A 20128-nucleotide genomic window follows, 5' to 3' on the forward strand; every position below is an offset into this window, starting at 1 on the left:
CTGAACACAGAGAAAGAAATAAAGGCACTTTGTTAACCCCAAACTGGGAAAGTCTTTGAGTTACAGCAGGAAACAACAGTAGACTGCACAAGATATACCTCACAACACCAGGGGAATATGATATATATCTATAGAAAAAAAAAAAATACTCAATATAAGTATGACTACGTGTATTAATCACAACAGTAACAAAATAAATAAAATGATCAATACAAAGAATATAAGAAAAAATAAAAAGCTTTGCATACAAAACCCTACCATACATTTAAGAGTAATACGTACATATATACATTGTGCAAGGCCTATACATTTTTAGATAGATAGATAGATAGATAGATAGATAGATAGATAGATAGATAGATAGATAGATAGATAGATACTTTTTTCATCCCGAAGGAAATTCACAGGGGAATTGTATACGTCTTGCACCTTTGAACCTTTGACCATAGACTATATGTACAATGAATAGATCTGTAAAATGTCTATACGATATAATATGTATAAAACTGATGTATACTCATAATTCATTCATATAATGCCCATGTGGAAGTGCCTGATGCCCTGTTGATGTTGGCAATTAATTGTTTCATGTGTGCATTTACATCGTTACCGTCTGTCTTAACCTTAATGAGACAGATCAAATTTGCCGTGTTTATAGGCTATGCGAGAGACCCTTAGTGTAATAATTCGTGGAGTCATAGGTTAAAACCTTATCGTTATTAGTATGCAACAGCAATAAAGGTTTTTGGAAGTCAACTGGTTTAAAAAAAAAAAAAAAAAAAATAGCGTTTAGGGATTTGAAATTTAAATTCCCTCAAAAATAGTTAAGCACTTAAATTCATTTGTTTGGCATGTAGCATTGACCGCATAAAAGGAAACGTGTGTGTTTCATGTAATGCAATTCGCACATTAAATATTTCACAGCCCCATTTACATTTATGTGTCGTCAAAGTTACAACAAAGTTTCTACCTCACCGATAAAAGTCAGCTAACTGCGTCATATTCCCAGGGGCACGTAAGCTGTGACAAAAAAAGTGCGTGTTTGTTTCGCTGAGTCATTAGGAATCGACTCTTTAGTGATTGGAATCGGTTCGGGCTAATCCATTCCCCAGATGGATCGGTATTTTCGAAACTTAAGTTGAAAAAGCGGAAAAGGAATCGAGCCAGCCAGGAGTCGAACCTAGAATCTTCTGATCCGTAGTCAGACGCGTTATCCATTGCGCCACTGGCCCGGTACAGGCCGCTAAGCATGTCGGGAACTTTTCATTTAAAATCCGAACCGCAGATTTTAATTTTAATTGTCTATTTAACACGTATTTGTGTTATTATTTTTATGCAAGCTTCTAACTTTTGCCCCCTCTTCCTTTAAATGGTTATTTTTATCTGTTCCAAGTAATTTTATATTAATAAATACCAGAGTCTTTGAGTATTATATGAGTTACGTCCAGTATATTATTTCGTAAACATGCATTTTACTTTGCGAATATAATATTCTGCGGCCTAATAAGTTATTTGTTTGTTTATTTGTTTAATGTAACTTGTTTGGACTGGATACTGCTGTATTTGTTTTTTATGCATGCATGGATGTGCCTGTTTATTTAATATGTATGTATGTATGTATGTAGCCTATGTATTCAACATGCACAATAAATAAAAAGGAGGATTATTGTGTGTACTTTACAAGATTTTGATGTTGACTGATTTCTGAAAAATGGAATACTGATATGTCTAAAAATTATTTTCATTGTAACAAAAACTTTTTTTTTTGTAAAAGCAACTAATTTGTCAGCTGAGTTTTCTGTTAACAAATTATTAAGTTTTTAAAAGTGAAAATTCAAGTAACCCTCCTTGACCAAATCAGTTTCAGCAGCAATTGCTGTGTTCAGCAACATAATCACAGTTAATGTTTTACCATTTTGTGCAGCCCTGTTATATGTGCATTATATATGTACAGTAGACAAAGAACAGTGAAGCATAATGACATCAGTTAGTTTAAAGTTCATTAGTGGCTAGATAATCATAGATAATTAATAGTCTAATGACTGGACAGAATAACCACCTACATGTTCTATCTTGATTACAGTGATACACATTACATGATGTGGTTTGACACCATATAAGTCAATAATTGTTGGCATGTATATTGAGTAACTCTATGATCTAATTGATCTAATTCTGTGACAAAATAAACTATGTAGTTATTAATATACAAATTTATACATAGTTTATATTTCCTGTATCTTGTGTCATTTTACTATGCATTTATTTACCACAATTAATTCATGAAATAAATCTCTAATAAACTCAGAGGCATTTATAGCATGTCAAGCAGTTTTCCTCTATGTTATCCTTGGATATAGTCTCCACCACAGTTCGCTGTGCTGCATGGGGATGCTCTGCTCACTCAGAGAAAGGAGTACAAACGTATGGTTTCCCCACTGACAAGAAAAAAAAAAAAGTGAGCAGGGGCAATCTTACTACTGATAAAGATTACAACAACAAACAAATATGTGAGGTAATCATGTTCAAACAATATCTTTTTTTTTTTTTTCACAGAGACCACACCATTGGCTAATTGAAAATAAGCAATGGGAAAGGTTTGCAAAATCCCCGGGGGCTGAGACTCCAGGATAAAGGGTGAGGGTCCTGTCTCATTGCAGGGAGTCTTCAAGCTTCAGGCTCCATTGAATCCCTGTGTGGGTTTTGTGCTGAAAGAGAGAGGGAGGGAGAAATACACAGAGGAGAGAGGCTTAGACACAACTATGTGGGCTTGGATGTGAAATTGTCTTGAGAGATGAAGTGTGGTCTTTGTTCCCCCAAATAAAGGCACTGGACAGACAGGGTTGAAATAATGGAGCAATGACACAATGAAGAGGGTGTTTAAAATTCGCTTTGCTGCTGGATTAGGCTTACAGCAAATAACACTGAAGCAATAATTCAAATGACGATAGGAAAGCTGATGCAGGTTTATTGTAAACTCTGAAAGAATACAACAAAGCCAAGCTGGTCCATGGGAGCAAACTGAATTAGAGTCAAAGAGCACATCTGTTTTTACACCCTTTGTAACTCCTCCTCCTCCTCCTCCTGTGGCCCTGCCCTTCATTACTCTATTTGTTTCTCAGATACCATTATTTTCAACACAGTAGTGTATTACAGTATGGTTTTTCCTGAAAATATCGGTCTCTTAGTTAACTACCTAACACTTCTGTTAGCACCCGATTCTTTTGTTGAAAGCACAGGAACAGACCGGAGTCAGTCTTCAATTTTCTGATGCAATATTTATTATGGTCATATATAAAGCAAGGCAGCGCTGGTCTCAGAGTGACAGAGCTCCCGCAGGATCTCAGTCAGAAAAGAGCCCCGATATCAGGAAATGATACACATTTATCTTCTTGGGCTGGGCCTGCCCCGTACATAGGTTGGACTTAAACGCAACCGAGAATAATTGGCCAGTTACCTGGACATGGACAGCCCAACCACTGTCGATGCCTTGTTCCCGGAATGTGTGATGCTAGTGTGTGAATGTTGACTGGGCGTGTATCTAATGCAACAGATCTAAATAACAAGATAGAGAAAGTACATCTGGCTTTTGCTTTGTCTGTCCTCTGCTTAGCAGTCAAGCTGTCCTGAACTATGTAATACATTGGATAATGCAAGAAACATTGAACTATAAGGCCAATTGTAACAATTCCCCCTTTTGACATAATACTAATGGCACCATTAAGTTTCCCACAAAAACTTAAATACTTCATTTACTGGTTCAATGATTATATCATTCGTAAAATGAATAACACTCAACATTAATCACAGAGCTATTGTTTACAAGCTCACTTCTCTTTTGTTTTCTTCAGTACTGTCCATGAGTCTCACATAAAATAGATAAACAGTCTTTTATCATCCTGCATAATTATTTGCACATAACTGGCACCCTCCTGGCTATTCTGATAACATAATCCTGTCTTTGACTGAACTAAGTGTACCTTCCAACTGTTATGTTATTAATCCATAACGCCATCTCCACAATAAGTAAACCTCTACTCTGCTCATGTATAGTTACACTGTCATTTGAACTCACTGGTTATGTATTTTGATTAATATGATCACACAGAATCGCTTTTATTTTGAAAATATACTTTGGATGATAAATTATGGATTTTAAAATAAGGGTTAGGGTTAGGTTGGTTATGGCTAAGATTAGGGGAAAGGCTGTAGAGAATGAATGCAAGTCAATTAGGTCATGGCTTCGCCATCCTAGGGAAAAAACGACCCGCCTGTACAGTATGCCGTTGCTTTAAAAAAAAAAAAAAAAACGGATATGACATGATCGCCTTGTGTAAACATAACCAATGTATGCAAATGCCTGTTTGTATTCAAATTCAATAATAAATAATTTTTAAAAAAAAAAAAAAAAAAAAAAAAAAACTGCAAAGTTTTCTCAGGGGGTGTGTCCTGCTGAGTGCTCAGGTAGATCTCCTTGGCCCCACATGGACCGCACCTTGGTGTCTTTAGCCTTTGGACATTAACTCCGACGGGCAGCCACAGCTCGCCAAGTAAGGTCAAAGGTAGTTGAAGTGCCTTGTTTGTTACCCCAGTCCTCAGTCGGCACTGCTTCACCGAGGCTGCAGCCTGACCTGCACCCAGAGAGGCGCCGTCCGTCATGAAGTTCTCTGCATGCAAAGCAGACCTCTTCCTCGCAACAATATTCTTACTTTTGCTGTGTACCACTGCAGACAAGGGTAAGTAAGGGGGGGGCAACGCCTGGACGCCTGGAGTCGTATGCACCGACAATCAAAATTTTGCTTATATCGATTTTAGATCTAGCTCAACATAATGCTTTGCAAAGAAACAAGAGTATGAGTCAAAATTTAAAACAAATTTTAATAAAAGACAATATTGGGGAAATAGATTCTATTAATATAAAATGGAAAATGCTGTTGATAGGGTTGAATGAGTTGATGACCCCTGCCAATGCAGCCGATCACATTTTGTTAAGCATATGCACTTTGACCCAGTCATTGCAGAGGCGCTCCCACGTTGCAAGGAATACACTCCTTTGGGAAACTGGTTTACACCCGAGTGAGTGTAAAGAGGCTTGACCTGTGACACAGTAGCTGTTTGCATGACTGCAACTGTAAAGAAGCAATAGTAATATAAAAACAAATCATTTGTGTTGCAGTGTTTTGATTGTACTGGTTAAAATTGCATAAAGTGTTATTCAGAGTAGCTTCCCGTTTCGTCTAGTTGCCTGTGATTCTGACTCAGCCTTAATGTTCAAACAGGTCCGTTAGTCCATACAAAGTTGGGGCCTTTGAGAGGAAAATATGTAAGTGTAAAGGGGAAGGAGACAGGAGTCCATGCCTACCTGGGTGTGCCGTTTGCTAAGCCACCTGTTGGTCCCTTGAGACTGAGCCCACCCCAGCCTGCAGAGGGATGGGAGGGAGAGAGGGATGCCACCCAACAACCACCCATGTAAGAGACGGAGCAGACTACACATCCACTAATACAGCTTAAACAATGTCTATAGCAAGCAGGTGAACCCTCAGACATCTTCACTGAATAATGGAAATTACATACTTTTTTTTTTTCAGGTGTGCTCAAGACCGAAAGATTAATGTTGAGTTTATCAAAAAAATCTCAATGCACATTGAGCTCCCAGACATATCGGAGGATTGCCTTTATCTCAACATTTACACCCCTGTCAAGCCCTCTGAGAAGCATAAACTGCCTGTAAGTGTTTGAGCAGACAAAAAACATCCTTTACTCTCATCAGTTATTTGTCAAACATGGGATAGATAGATAGATAGATAGATAGATAGATAGATAGATAGATAGATCTCATCTGTGCATTTGCTGAGAGAGGTTAAATGCTGCATGTTTGCAAGATAATAATGATGTCATGTTATTTTTTATATTAATTTATTTATTTTTCATCAAGGTCATGGTCTGGATCCATGGGGGAGGTCTGACCATAGGCTCTGCTTCGTCATATGATGGTTCTGCTTTGGCTGCTTATGAGGACGTGGTTGTGGTGCTGATCCAGTACCGCCTAGGAATACTGGGATTCATGAGGTAAGTCTATATTTTGCACTCGACCAACTTTGTGGGTTTGTGTGTGTCTGAGAGAGACACTGGCTACTTTAATTGTCTCTTAACCAAAAACGTCTCCTACACAGCACAGAAGATGAGCACATGCCAGGGAACTTTGGCCTGCTGGACCAGGTTGAGGCCCTTCGGTGGGTCCAGCAGCACATTCACCACTTTGGAGGAGACCCAGGTTCAGTCACCATATTTGGGGAGTCTGCTGGTGGAGTTAGTGTATCCCTATTGGTAAGGATACACACACATGCACCATGGTGTAATGATTTACATGAGACAAATTTCAAGCTCACCTGTTTGGCTATCAGATTATAGGGTAGTGTGGGCTAACAGAAACAGATACTGATTTTTTTTTTTTTTTTTTTTTTTGGAGAAGTGTATTAGCAGAAGTGTTTTGTGACAAAATAAAGCAGTTGTTTTTCAATGCTGACGGAGGGCTCATTGTGCAACTTAGATTACACAAGAATCTGAAAGCTTGACTTGACAGCAGCTTACTTCTCATTATTGCCTGTGAATTACACCTGAATTTCCTTTCACCAGTGACACAGTTATTAAAGTATTTTTCCACACCTCATCTTGTCAACACATAGGATTTATATTTAATTCCATGCAAATATTATTGCTGCAGTCTTACAAAAGCACAAGGTATCAACATCCTGGCTTGTAATTCTATGTAATGTTAGTGTATGTACATTTCATTTGGTTTTGTTAGATTTGTTTTGTGTGTTTGAGTGTGTATTGTATATGTTTTCACCCACCCAGGGACTGGAGATGAAAATAAACTTACCTGCCACTGTGTAACTCTGTATATTTCATAGCACCTAATTGGAGGTTTCATTTTTTATCATACATATTCCCTGTTAAACAAAAGTAATTTTGACATTTTTTTTTTCATTTCATCGGCAGCTCCTCTCTCCGCTGTCTGCCGGTCTATTTCATGGTGCGATAGCTGAGAGTGGTACAGCAGCAATGGACACAATGTTTGAGTTCAACCATTTGAAATCAGCCCGGGTGAGTTAAGAAGTGAGAGTAGAAAAGCAAATGGACACACTTCTGCTGCCATGTGTAATAAGTAGATTCCTTTATTTGTATTCTAGATAATAGCAAACTTGTTGGGCTGCAATAGTTCCACGACAGAGAAGATTGCTGATTGTATGAAGAAGGTGCCAGTTGATGACATAGTCAAGATTCACAAAGAGGTGACATTTACATAATCTTGGTTATAAAATATTGACCATAGGTGCACAGCGATAACCCGTTCAGGATTTTTTGCATGTAGCACTATGTGGGTGACTTGTGCTTGTCCAGTTGGCTTGCCTCACGTTGGGCATAATTGAAATGGCAGACTTCATATTGGTATTTTATTTTAAGAAAAATTATATATTACATCTTCTCAGTGTCAATCAACAGTTACAGTGCCACATTTTTTGAGATGTTTGTGTTGTTCACAATATAGGATGGGAGGATGTTGCTTGGACCGGCTGTTGATGGGACGTTCCTGCTGAAGTTGGCAGCGGAGTCTCTCAAAAATCACGAGATGCATAGACTGCCTGTCATGATTGGTTGCAATACTGACGAAGCCGGGTGGCTTTTTCTACACGTAAGTTTAGACTGAATTATTCAAACATTCATTCATTCATCTTCTAAACCGCTTATCCTCACTAGGGTCGCGGGGGGGTGCTGGAGCCTATCCCAGCGCACATTGGGCGAAGGCAAGGAAACACCCTGGACAGGTCGCCAGTCCATTGCAGGGCAGAAAGACAAACACTGACATTCACACACACAGTCATAGCTAGGGGCAATTTAGCTTCTCCAATTCACCTGCATGTCTTTGGACGGTGGGAGGAAACCGGAGTGCCCGGAGGAAACCCACGCAGACAACATGCAAACTCCACACAGAAAGGACCTCGGGTGGGAATCAAACCCAGGACCTTCTCCCTGTGATGCAACAGTGCTAACCACTGCACCACCGTGCCACCTTATTCAAACATTTGATTTGGAAATTTAGTTGTACAGATGAGCTTGAAAAAAGATAGAGGCATTTCCTATGTCCTTCATAACTGCCATACACACTTACTTGATTGATTTAACCTAGTATCCCTGTTTATGTATTACTGTTGAATTTGCATATGATTAATTGATTCATACTGTGATTGATTATTTATTCATGATTACACCATTCAAGTTGAGAGGTTAACAATGTGCATATGCAAAACATGGCCTTTGAAGTCAGGAAGTGATAAAATAGAGTTCTTTTCACTCAGTAAATTAATCAAACGGGCCCAACTGATGACTAGAGAATAGTCCAGCTATTATCTCTTGTAATTTTGTGTTTTGTTCTCCTCTCTTAGGAGATAGCCCCCCCTGGGTGGGAGGATGGAATGGACCGGGAAGAGAGCATAACCATGTTAACAATGTTCCTGTACCGTGATGTAAGTGACACTGTCAATCATGAGGCTATCTGGTGAGATTTCAGAACATTAAGAAATCAAAACAGAGTTTATGCTCCTGAAAAGGTGACAAAGAACGGTGACAAGAGAATTGTGTCAGCAATTTGCCTGGTGTTTTGATGCAAGACCATGCCAAATGTTCAGTTGTTGCACATCTATGACAAAAGCCACTCTCTACACAGAAACCTATGTGGGTTTAGTAAGACAGGCAGTGGGCACATATTCCAGCACAGGATACGCACTAAGCGGTACGGTGCCTCACATGCCAGCCATTATTAGGCTCCACAATGCAGTATTGTAGCCTCAAGGCTCTGAAGCACTTTCTCTTGGCACCAGTATTTTAGCTAATGTCTTAAATTTTGTTTTAATGTGAATAATATGATTAATATGAATACTTGTATGTCTTTTCTCATATGGCTTTTAGATAATGAAATTAATCTTGAATCATACATCTTGAATCTAGGCTAAAGACAGATGGAAGACTGACCTGCTGGCTGAAGAGTACATGGGAACCTCAAGTGATCGTCAGAAAATTAGAGAGGGATTCAGTGAGGTGATAGGAGATGTGCTATTTACCATTCCTGCTCTGAAGACCGCAAACTCCCACAGAGGTAAGAATTGCATTGCATGCATCCGTCATCGCACAGCTTAGATGTTTTTACTGTTATTGATTGTCATTTTACTGAAATTGATTGGAACTCCCAGTAACAAACGAATGTATGTGTCGTCAGTGTGTTTATGCATAGAGGACCAGCCACTAATCTAAAGGTGAACAACAGTTTTACACCACAGAAAGCAAAATATGGGAATATGTTTTTTTGTTTCTTTTCTTTTCTTTTTCACTCTCAATTAAGGAGTTGCAAAAATCCCGTCCATTCAAAGCCCTGCCATCAAACAATACTATAGTGTCTATGTGTATCTGCTGACATTAGATATACACAAAAAATTGAGTGGATCTTGAAACTTGGTACCCAAGTTCAAAGACTGTCCTGTAAATTAAATCACTAAATAAAAAACACTGTACATTAAAATCAGTTTTACACTAAGATACACACACACACACACACACACACACACACACACACACACACACACAGACACACACACACACACACACACACATGCCCAGTGCTAATGAAAGACTTTTATCCTCCAAACAGATGTGGGAGTTCCTGTGTACCTCTATCTGTTCCAGGAATCTCCCAGCATGCTCAAGAAGAAGAGACCTAGCTTTGTTGGCTCTGACCACACAGATGAGCTCTTTTTTGTTTTCGGGTCATGTTTCACAGAAGATCAAGTGACACCAGATGGTAAAATTCATAGTGACACACAATTGATCTGAACACTTTGTATTTAATGTGTTTTAGCACCAGCAAAATTCCTTCTCTTCCAGAATCATGCACGGAGGAAGACATTCAGCTCTGTAAAACCGTGATGAGATATTGGGGCAACTTTGCTCGTACGAGGTAGGAATCTAATGAAATGAGAAGAAAATGTGGGTGATCTTCAAGTATGGCCTTCGTAAGCTTTTATGAAGTAGCCTCACTGAATATCCCTTATTTCCTTTGACTTCAGTTTTACCGGATGAAGAGAATTTTTAAGTTTCCGTTTTCCCTCCCTCCTACCCAGCAGAACATATTTCCCTAGGGAGAGGGTGAGGGCAAAAAACAAGTGGTCAAGGAAATACAGAGCTATCAGAGGCAATATTCAGTCATGCCATTGAAGAGACTTGTATATATCACTGGGAGTATTAACAAGTGCACTTTCCTGCTCAAATTCAGTGGAGCAACTCAAGAGACCAGAGGACAGTGAGTCGGTCTTATTACCTTCAGCCCTTTTTCCACAATAAAAGCCTCTTTGCAGCTTTTTATTCTGTACAGAGCAGAAGGCAATTATGAGGTTATTACCAAAGGCCACTTATTTCCTTATAACTAATCCATATCTGACTAGCAGCTTTTAAAAGACTATAAAATAAGTGATAGCTGTGTTTTATGTGTCTGTTTCATAGTGTTACTGATACAACTTAATTAGTCACTGGCTACGGCTTGGCAAGGAAAAAAGAGAACTCAGCCAACAGATTTGCTCATTGAGGTCACTTAATGAGTGCAAATGACACAATGCTGCCAAGAGACAATCAACTAATAGTATGAAGCAAAATGCTTTTTTTTCTTTTCTGTATAGTGGTTCAACGTCCTCTAATTTGTTTATTTTTAGAGTTGAAGCAGGTCACTTAAGTAATATCTGAAGCTCTTTCTATGTTATTCAAATGATTTCATTACCAATCTACTCCCAGTAGAAATAATGTTTAAGTGTGTACAGACCAGGTGTATGTCACACCATTATTTGCTTTCAGTACTTAGATAAATTTTCATTTTCTCCACTGTATCATTTATCTTGTCTAAGGGCACTATTTAATTTAATTATGTCTTGACTGCCGGTAGCAGAGGGCCTTGCAACTGCAGTATTATCATTTTTTAAAAGACAAGATGTATGATACATACTGTTGGAAGCATTTAAAATAGGGACAGGATTAATATAGGGAACTTACAAAAAAACACATTTCAGCAAATGAAAAGATAAAGAGCCTAGCCTACAATTTAAAGAGAAGATGACCCCCTGTTTTACAAAGAAGGTGATGAACTATTGTACATTAAAAACTCTAGCATTCCACTGACAAAAGAGAGTTCCAAAAAAGTTGAAAATTAGTTTAACCTGTGGCATCTGCTTCTCAATCTATTATGGTGTGTGTTTGTATGTGTGCGTTTGTGTGTGCACGCCCAGGTCTCCTAATGGGGATGGCCTGGTCCAGTGGCCACAGTATGGAGCAGAAGGAGACTACCTGGCCATCGGAATGGAGCAGGTTCGTGGTCAGCACCTAAAGAAGGACCGCTTCACCTTCTTTACTCAAACCCTCCCAGAGAAGATCAAACAACACCAAGAGAAGATGGAGCTGTAAGTTACCGCTGCTTTCTAGTGTTCATCCACTCTGTCCTTTATTCTTGTGCAGATTCTATTGTTCATCCACAGAGTGGATGAACAATAGACAATAGAACAACATCATATTCACTGCATCAGATAATGCGGTGAATCTGATGCGTTTCATTCCTGTGCAGATTCTATTCATGTCACCACTCAGAAGTTGATATAAAGCTGAAGGTTCCCCTCATATCTCTCAAATCTCAGGCCTTCTTTGCTGGAATATTGGTAGCCACTGTATATTCACACAGATATGGCTTACCTTGCAGGTGCCAACAATTCATACAGAATTACAATGATTAACTACTTGAGTTGCATTAAAACTACTTTCTCTACAGGCTGAAAACCAAAACTGTTCATACAAAGCTTGGAGCTGTGAAAGGCGAGTTTGTGAGTGTTAAGGGGAGGGAGGGGGTCCATGCCTTCCTGGGTGTGCCATTTGCCAAGCCACCTATCGGCCCACTGAGACTGGCTGCACCCCAGCCTACAGAAGGATGGGAAGGAGTGAGAGAAGCCACCAAGCAACCACCCATGTAAGGCTTTCATGCCAGTGGCTGTGTATCTGGCTGTGTATTTGTATCCCCTTTATTGGTTATCAAACATAATCATTTCTTCCACAGATGTCCTCAAAATAGAGACCAACTTGCTGAGTTCATAAAGATGATTTCCAGCATCAATGTAGATATCCCTGAGGTTTCAGAGGACTGCCTTTACCTCAACATTTATACACCTGCAAACATGGCTCAGGATGCAAAGCTCCCGGTAAGAGCCCTTTGCTGCATTTGTGGTCATGTTGCCCAGTAACTTAGATTCAACTTTTGGGTAAGTTTGTTGTTTACAGTGTTCCAGGACAAGTTCACTGCACACCAATCTATTGCTTTCAGGCTTGTGCCTTTTGACAGTAAGAATAATGTTGTTTGTATTCATAAGCTGGCAGCACTCTGGTTAACACCTCAGCTGGAGGTGTCAGGTTAGTGTGTTAGTTTTCAGTGTTAGTTTAAGATCCATCAAGTTGATGTGAAATTCTTGTGATGCAAGTTCATTTTGAAAAATAGCAGATGTATCCAGTAAATATGCTTCTTGAAAAACAGTCATGTTTCTGTCTCTAGGTCATGGTCTGGATCCATGGTGGGGGGTTTATGAGTGGGTCAGTCTCAATATACGATGGCTCTGCCCTGGCTGCTTACCAGGACATGGTTGTAGTTTTGATCCAGTACCGCTTGGGACTACTGGGGTTTTTGAGGTAAAAATGCTTGTTAGTCCAGGTAGAGTGCACAGTTTTGAGACAGAATCCAGGTTTCCATAGGTTGTCTCTAAATGTATGATCTCTCCAGCACGGGTGATGAGCACATTCCAGGGAACTTTGGCCTGCTGGATCAAGTGGAAGCCCTGCGGTGGGTCCAGCAGCACATTCACAACTTTGGAGGAGACCCAGGTTCAGTCACCATATTTGGGGAATCTGCTGGTGGAGTGAGTGTATCACTCTTGGTAAGAATCAATTTACAGATTAACCATTTTTGACACAAAATGAAAACAGTTCCAGACAACATCACGCTGATGTCAGTGTACATCTATTACATGGATGTTTTCATACTTTCTGTTGCTTGAATTACCAGCTTCTCTCACCATTGTCTGATGGCCTGTTTCACCGTGCAATAGCTGAGAGTGGCACTGCTGCAATGGATGCACTTCTCACAAATGATCCTCTGTCATTTGCCCAGGTTACCTATCAGTGTGTTTAATGTATTCTGTAAATGATATATTATCAAACATAATATAGCAAACATCACATCACCATATTGTTTGTTGTTTTTCTCTTAAATTTCTTGAGATACATCACAAATATTTGTTCTCAGTTGGCAGCGAATGCATCTGGCTGTGACCTCACGAGCACAGAAAAGATCTCGGTTTGCCTGAAACACATGGACCATGATGCCCTGATGACCCTTGTCCATGTGAGATGATCAAAACTGATATGAGTAGATTATGCACTGACAAAAATTACTTGAGCAATTGTCATGTCTTATATAAGATACTGTCTAAATGTATTTGCCTTTTAACTAAATGCTCCACTTTCTCTTTTATACCATTTTTTCCCTTCAAGAACCAAATGTTGCGATTTCCTGTCCCTGTTGATGGACAGTTCATTACAAAACCTGTGGATGAGATGTTTCGAAACGCTGAACTTCTCAAAATACCTTTTATAACTGGTGTTAATAACGATGAAGGGGGCTGGCTACTTCCTACTGTAAGACTTCAGTCTTTTCTACCTTTATCCCTAATAGAAGTGAATTGTTTCAGACTAGTACTTGTCTCAAACATTTAGCAATACATAACTGGTGAATCAGCTACCTGTTCTTTTAGTTCCTTGGTCCTCCAAACTGGACAGAAGGAATGGATCGGGAAGAGGTCCTGAACACCCTGGCCATGTTCTGTCCTTTTGTAAGACAAACACTTTATAACGTATGCAGTATTTCACTGCTTGAGCATTTCTGCTGTCAGTCTTAATTGTCATCGTCCTTATTCAAACCCAAACAGGAACTGATGAAAGAGCTGGCAGCAGATGAATATCTGGGAAGCTCTGAAGATCGTGTGAAAAATAGAGATGGATTCACTGAACTGCTTGGAGACCTGTTATTTACCATCCCAGCCATCAAGACTGCCAATGCCCACAGAGGTATTCTTATACCTGCACTGCACAAGGTGCAAGCAGGGGTTATCAGTTTGCTCCTGTGTCTCTTAATGAAACACATCACCACCATTTGTGCTCTTTTAGATGCAGGCGCCCCTGTATACCTGTATGAGTACCAGCATGCTCCTAATGTCAGGCAGGAGAGAAGGCCAAGCTTTGTCAAGTCTGACCACGGAGATGAAATATTTTCAGTATTAGGATTTTGCTTCACCACTACCCATGTCAACTTAGGCGGTGAGTACGACTCAAAAAAAAAAAAAAAAAAAAAAAAAAAACCTTTAATAAAATTACCAGGTTCTGGATTTGTTTCTGAAGTTTTTCTAGGATGCAAAAGGATGCCTGCTTGTCTGCAGCTGAAGCTTGACTGAACTGCTACCCTTTTAGGTCTGTGTACAAAAGAGGACAGACAGCTAAGCAACATCATGATGAGCTACTGGGGCAATTTTGCCCGCACAGGGTAAGAATTAATTCTCAGTTTAGTTAATAATCCACATAAGAAAAAAAGATAAAAGTTCTTTAAAACCTGTTTTTATAGCTCTCCTAATGGGGACGGCCTGGTCCAGTGGCCACAGTATGGAGCAGAAGGAGACTACCTGGTCATTGGAACAGAGCAGGTACCTGGTCAGCACCTAAAGAAGGACCGCTTCACCTTCTTTACTCAAACCCTCCCAGAGAAGATCAAACAACACCAAGAGAAGATGGAGCTGTAAGTTACCGCTGTTTTCTAGTGTTCATCCACTCTGTCCTTTATTCTTGTGCAGATTCTGTTCATGTCACCACTCAGAATCTACAGCTATCCTTCAAAAACACCATCTTCATCTGAAACAAGTCCCAAACTGTGCGAAGATGAAATGGATGTTGTTTTTCAAACGCAAGACAAATGGACTATGGTACTTTTGAAATTCACTGTTGATAACACCTTGATAGAGAGATAATAGATACTCGGATCAATGAAAAGTCCATGTTGACATATTGTTGTCACAGCTGAGACTGAAAGTTGGCTTCCTTGTCAGAAATAAATATTTAATTCCTCTATTTTTGAAGGATTCAAGAAAAGGATTGTCGAAGCAGACTTCCTCTCAGTATTGCATCACGAGAGTGCGGTTTATTGGTGGGCTGTCAGTTCCTCTCTCAAACTTTTAGATGAAGGATATCACTTAACATTAAGATTCATTACTGGAGATAGTTATGAGACGTCTGCTTTACCAAACAAAAATACTTGACTGCTCTGTCCACAAGGAGGGATGAGCATTGGTTTTAATTTATTTATAAAGCTGAAAGCTCCCCTAATATCTCTCAAATCTCAGCCCTACATTGCTGGAATATTGGTAGCCACTGTATGCACACAGACATGGCTTATCTTGCAGATCCCAACAATTCATACAGAATTTGCAAGCTCTGTTTTCTGTTGCGATGCTACACATACTTGAAATATGCTTCAAAAAAGCCTTCCAAGATGACCTCATGAATACCACTTAGTTGTGTCTGGTCCTATTGTATGTCTGTACCTCGGTAATATTCTCCCTCAGTGTGTTTTCTGATGACTTAGATCAATCAATCAATCAATCAATAAGTAATTACTTACTGTTTTACAGCAAGTATAACACTGCATTACATTGATTAACTACTTGAGTTGCATTAAAATTGCTTTCTCCACAGGCTGAAAACCAAAACTGTTGATACAAAGCTTGGAGCTGTGAAAGGCGAGTTTGTGAGTGTTAAGGGGAGGGAGGGGGTCCATGCCTTCCTGGGTTTGCCATTTGCCAAGCCACCTATTGGCCCACTGAGACTGGCTGCACCCCAGCCTACAGAAGGATGGGAAGGAGTGAGAGATGCCACCAAGCAACCACCCATGTAAGGCTTTCATGCTTTCCAGTGGCTGTGTATCTGGCTGTGTATTTGTATCCCCTTTATTGGTTATCAAACAATCATTTCTTTCACAGATGTCCTCAGAATAGAGACCAACTTGCTGAGCTCATGAACAAGCTTGGCGGCATCAATGTAGATATCCCTGAGGTTTCAGAGGACTGCCTTTACCTCAACATTTATACACCTGCAAACATGGCTCAGGATGCAAAGCTCCCGGTAAGAGCCCTTTGCTGCATTTGTGGTCATGTTGCCCAGTAACTTAGATTCAACTTTTGGGTAAGTTTGTTGTTTACAGTGTTCCAGGACAAGTTCACTGCACACCAATCTATTGCTTTCAGGCTTGTGCCTTTTGACAATAAGAATAATGTTGTTTGTATTTATAAGCTGGCTGCACTCTGGTTAACACCTCAGCTGGAGGTGTCAGGTTAGTGTGTTAGTTTTCAGTGTTAGTAAGATCCATCTAGTTGGTGTGAAATTCTTGTGATGCAAGTTCATTTTGAATAGTAGCAAATGTATCCAGTAAATATGCTTCTTGAAAAACAGTCATGTTTCTGTCTCTAGGTCATGGTCTGGATCCATGGTGGGGGGCTTATGAGTGGGTCAGCCTCAATATACGATGGCTCTGCCCTGGCTGCTTACCAGGACATGGTTGTAGTTTTGATCCAGTACCGCTTGGGACTACTGGGGTTTTTGAGGTAAAAATGCTCATTAGTCCAGGTAGAGTGCACAGTTTTGAGACAGAATCCAGGTTTCCACTGGTTATCTCTAAATCTATGATCTCTCCAGCACGGGTGATGAGCACATTCCAGGGAACTTTGGCCTGCTGGATCAAGTGGAAGCCCTGCGGTGGGTCCAGCAGCACATTCACAACTTTGGAGGAGACCCAGGTTCAGTCACCATATTTGGGGAATCTGCTGGTGGAGTGAGTGTATCACTCTTGGTAAGAATCAATTTACAGATTAACCGTTTTTGACACAAAATGAAAACCATTCCAGACAACATCACGCTGATGTCAGTGTACATCTACTACATGGATGTTTCTATATTTTCTGTTGCTTGAATTACCAGCTTCTCTCACCATTGTCTGATGGCCTGTTTCACCGTGCAATAGCTGAGAGTGGCACTGCTGCAATGGATGCACTTCTCACAAATGATCCTCTGTCATTTGCCCAGGTTACCTATCAGTGTGTTTAATGTATTCTGTAAATGATATATTATCAAACATAATATAGCAAACATCACATCACCATATTGTTTGTTGTTTTTCTCTTAAATTTCTTGAGATACATCACAAATATTTGTTCTCAGTTGGCAGCGAATGCATCTGGCTGTGACCTCACGAGCACAGAAAAGATCTCGGTTTGCCTGAAACACATGGACCATGATGCCCTGATGACCCTTGTCCATGTGAGATGATCAAAACTGATATGAGTAGATTATGCACTGACAAAAATTACTTGAGCAATTGTCATGTCTTATATAAGATACTGTCTAAATGTATTTGCCTTTTAACTAAATGCTCCACTTTCTCTTTTATACCATTTTTTCCCTTCAAGAACCAAATGTTGCATTTTCCTGTCGCTGTTGATGGACAGTTCATTACAAAACCTGTGGATGAGCTGTTTCGAAATGCTGAACTTCTCAAAATACCTTTTATAACTGGTGTTAATAACGATGAAGGGGGCTGGCTACTTCCTAGTGTAAGACTTCAGTCTTTTCTACCTTTATCCCTGATAGAAGTGAATTGTTTCAACCTTGTACTTGTCTCAAACATTTAGCAATACATAACTGGTGAATCAGCTACCTGTTCTTTTAGTTCCTTGCTCCTCCAAACTGGACAGAAGGAATGGATCGGGAAGAGGTCCTGAACACCCTGGCCGTGTTCTGTCCTTTTGTAAGACAAACACTTTATAACGTATGCAGTATTTCACTGCTTGAGCTTTTCTGCTGTCAGTCTTAATTGTCATCGTCCTTATTCAAACCCAAACAGGAACTGATGAAAGAGCTGGCAGCAGATGAATATCTGGGAACTTCTGAAGATCGTGTGAAAAATAGAGATGGATTCACTGAACTGCTTGGAGACCTGGTCTTTACCATCCCAGCCATCAAGACTGCCAATGCCCACAGAGGTATTCTTATACCTGCACTGCACAAGGTGCAAGCAGGGGTTATCAGTTTGCTCCTGTGTCTCTTAATGAAACTCATCACCACCATTTGTGCTCTTTTAGATGCAGGCGCCCCTGTATACCTGTATGAGTACCAGCATGCTCCTAAAGCCATGCAGGAGAGAAGGCCAAGCTTTGTCAGGTCTGACCACGGAGATGAAATATTTTCAGTATTAGGATTTTGCTTCACCACTACCCATGTCAACTTAGGCGGTGAGTACAACTCAAGAAAAAAGAAAAAAAAAATTACCAGGTTCTGGATTTGTTTCTGAGGTTTTCCTAGGATGCAAAAGGATGCCTGCTTGTTACCAGCTGAAGCTTGACTGAACTGCTACCTTTTTAGGTCTGTGTACAAAAGAGGACAAACAGCTAAGCAACATCATGATGAGCTACTGGGGCAATTTTGCCCGCACAGGGTAGGAATTAATTCTCAGTTTAGTTAATAGTCCACATAAGAAAAAAAAAAAGATAAAAGTACTTTAAAACCTGTTTTTATAGCTCTCCTAATGGGGACGGCCTGGTCCAGTGGCCACAGTATGGAGCAGAAGGAGACTACCTGGTCATCGGAACGGAGCAGGTACCTGGTCAGCACCTAAAGAAGGACCGCTTCACCTTCTTTACTCAAACCCTCCCAGAGAAGATCAAACAACACCAAGGGAAGATAGACCACAGTGAACTGTAGGATGGGTAATACTCTTCTTTCCATTCCATCTGCATTTTTCAGTCCATCATTAGCCCATAATCACAGTCATGTCAATCTCATCTTGTAATATACTTATGTCGCCAAGTAGAGACATAACAGCAGCGAGGAACAATTCAACAAAAAACATCACACACGGAGCTGAACATGGAATGCAAAGTCCCTTAAAGGTTTACCCACAGATTCAGAACAAACACACACAGGAAAGATAAGGAGGTGCTTGTCAATTTTTTAAAAAATGTAGCAATGTCGTGTTTTGCTGTTCGTTTGATAGAAGTCCCCCATGCCTGCATGCACCGACAAGGAAACTGAACAAATCACTTAAAACACTTAAAATAACACTCATGCATACTGGCCAAACCCATGGATAACTGCTGCTGAAAGATTTTCAAAATCTCATATGAATATATGGTGAAATCTGAATACAAGATAAAGATGTTGTCTACTCAGGGTTGTGACACAGAAAATGTTTGTAATATTCTTAGGATGTTGTTTAGAAAATGTGGTGTGTGTCTTAAGATTTATCACAAAAAGCATTAACTGTGAAAAGAGTTGACATTTTTTTAAATGAATAAATACTGTGATTTCTTACTGTAGTGGTGTGGTAAAACTGTCAACTTTTAAATTTTGCAATTTGTGTAATTTGAAAATAAGGCTTACCACAAATAATAAATATACTAAGTTCTAATGTAGCAAATAGTGATTATTTACTCATACAGATTATCAGTATCAAACATTATAGAATATGGATGGATACATATAGACACATATACATCTACTGTACATGTTCAAACTAGGTTTTTGATTTTAATGCTTGGCCCACAGTTTAAACAAGTGAATTCCAGGGCTGGATGAAATTACTACAATTACAGCAGTATTTGTAATTAGCCTCGATTTTGTTTCTGCTTTCATAATGTCAGGAAAACTAAGGTGTGACAACTTTTTTATCAAGTGAAAAGAACCCGATATCCAATTGTAGGAGACACACAGTGGCCATAAAGACTTCATCAAAGTTTTTCCTCACAAAAGACACCAATGATGTAGCTGGTGGTTGTAATTGAAGTGTATTACTTGTGGAGATATCAATTGGGGATGTACAGAACATGAAAAAATATTATCAAACACTGGAATCGTGATTTCACATCAATTTTGGAGTAAAATAGAAGAAGCAAAGGTGATA

At 39.7% G+C, this 20128-nt stretch overlaps 1 protein-coding gene and 1 non-coding gene across 2 annotated transcripts; one reads left to right on the forward strand and one right to left on the reverse strand.

The window, feature by feature from the left end:
• Window positions 1–1159: 1159 nt before the first annotated feature.
• trnar-acg (transfer RNA arginine (anticodon ACG)) lies at window positions 1160–1232 on the reverse strand. Its single transcript has one exon. It is a non-coding gene; the product is annotated as a tRNA-Arg (tRNA).
• Window positions 1233–4497: 3265 nt separating this feature from the next.
• Window positions 4498–19630, forward strand: ces2b (carboxylesterase 2b). The gene is made up of 37 exons (XM_030054315.1): window positions 4498–4736; window positions 5280–5469; window positions 5589–5727; window positions 5936–6069; window positions 6174–6327; window positions 7003–7107; window positions 7194–7295; window positions 7553–7696; window positions 8448–8528; window positions 9010–9157; window positions 9707–9856; window positions 9940–10012; window positions 11328–11498; window positions 11861–12055; window positions 12143–12284; window positions 12632–12765; window positions 12857–13010; window positions 13139–13243; window positions 13379–13477; window positions 13627–13770; window positions 13887–13964; window positions 14061–14199; window positions 14299–14448; window positions 14599–14671; window positions 14750–14920; window positions 15874–16068; window positions 16158–16299; window positions 16645–16778; window positions 16870–17023; window positions 17152–17256; window positions 17392–17490; window positions 17640–17783; window positions 17900–17977; window positions 18074–18212; window positions 18312–18461; window positions 18592–18664; window positions 18747–19630. Exons 1-37 carry the CDS (start codon window positions 4658–4660, stop codon window positions 18928–18930), a joined length of 4851 nt encoding a protein of 1616 aa, XP_029910175.1. The 5' UTR covers window positions 4498–4657; the 3' UTR covers window positions 18931–19630.
• Window positions 19631–20128: the final 498 nt, after the last annotated feature.

This window comes from Myripristis murdjan, chromosome 6 (genome assembly GCF_902150065.1).
Source record: "Myripristis murdjan chromosome 6, fMyrMur1.1, whole genome shotgun sequence".
NCBI lineage: Eukaryota > Metazoa > Chordata > Actinopteri > Holocentriformes > Holocentridae > Myripristis > Myripristis murdjan.

What these genes read in the sequence shown, in the direction of transcription:
- ces2b (XM_030054315.1), top strand. Translation starts at nt 4,658, where the DNA reads ATGAAGTTCTCTGCATGCAAAGCAGACCTCTTCCTCGCAACAATATTC. An exon ending in GCCACCCAACAACCACCCAT is followed by an intron (nt 5,470 to 5,588) that starts GTAAGAGACGGA and finishes TTTTTTTTTCAG; the next exon opens with GTGTGCTCAAGACCGAAAGA. An exon ending in CTCAGGATGCAAAGCTCCCG is followed by an intron (nt 12,285 to 12,631) that starts GTAAGAGCCCTT and finishes TTCTGTCTCTAG; the next exon opens with GTCATGGTCTGGATCCATGG.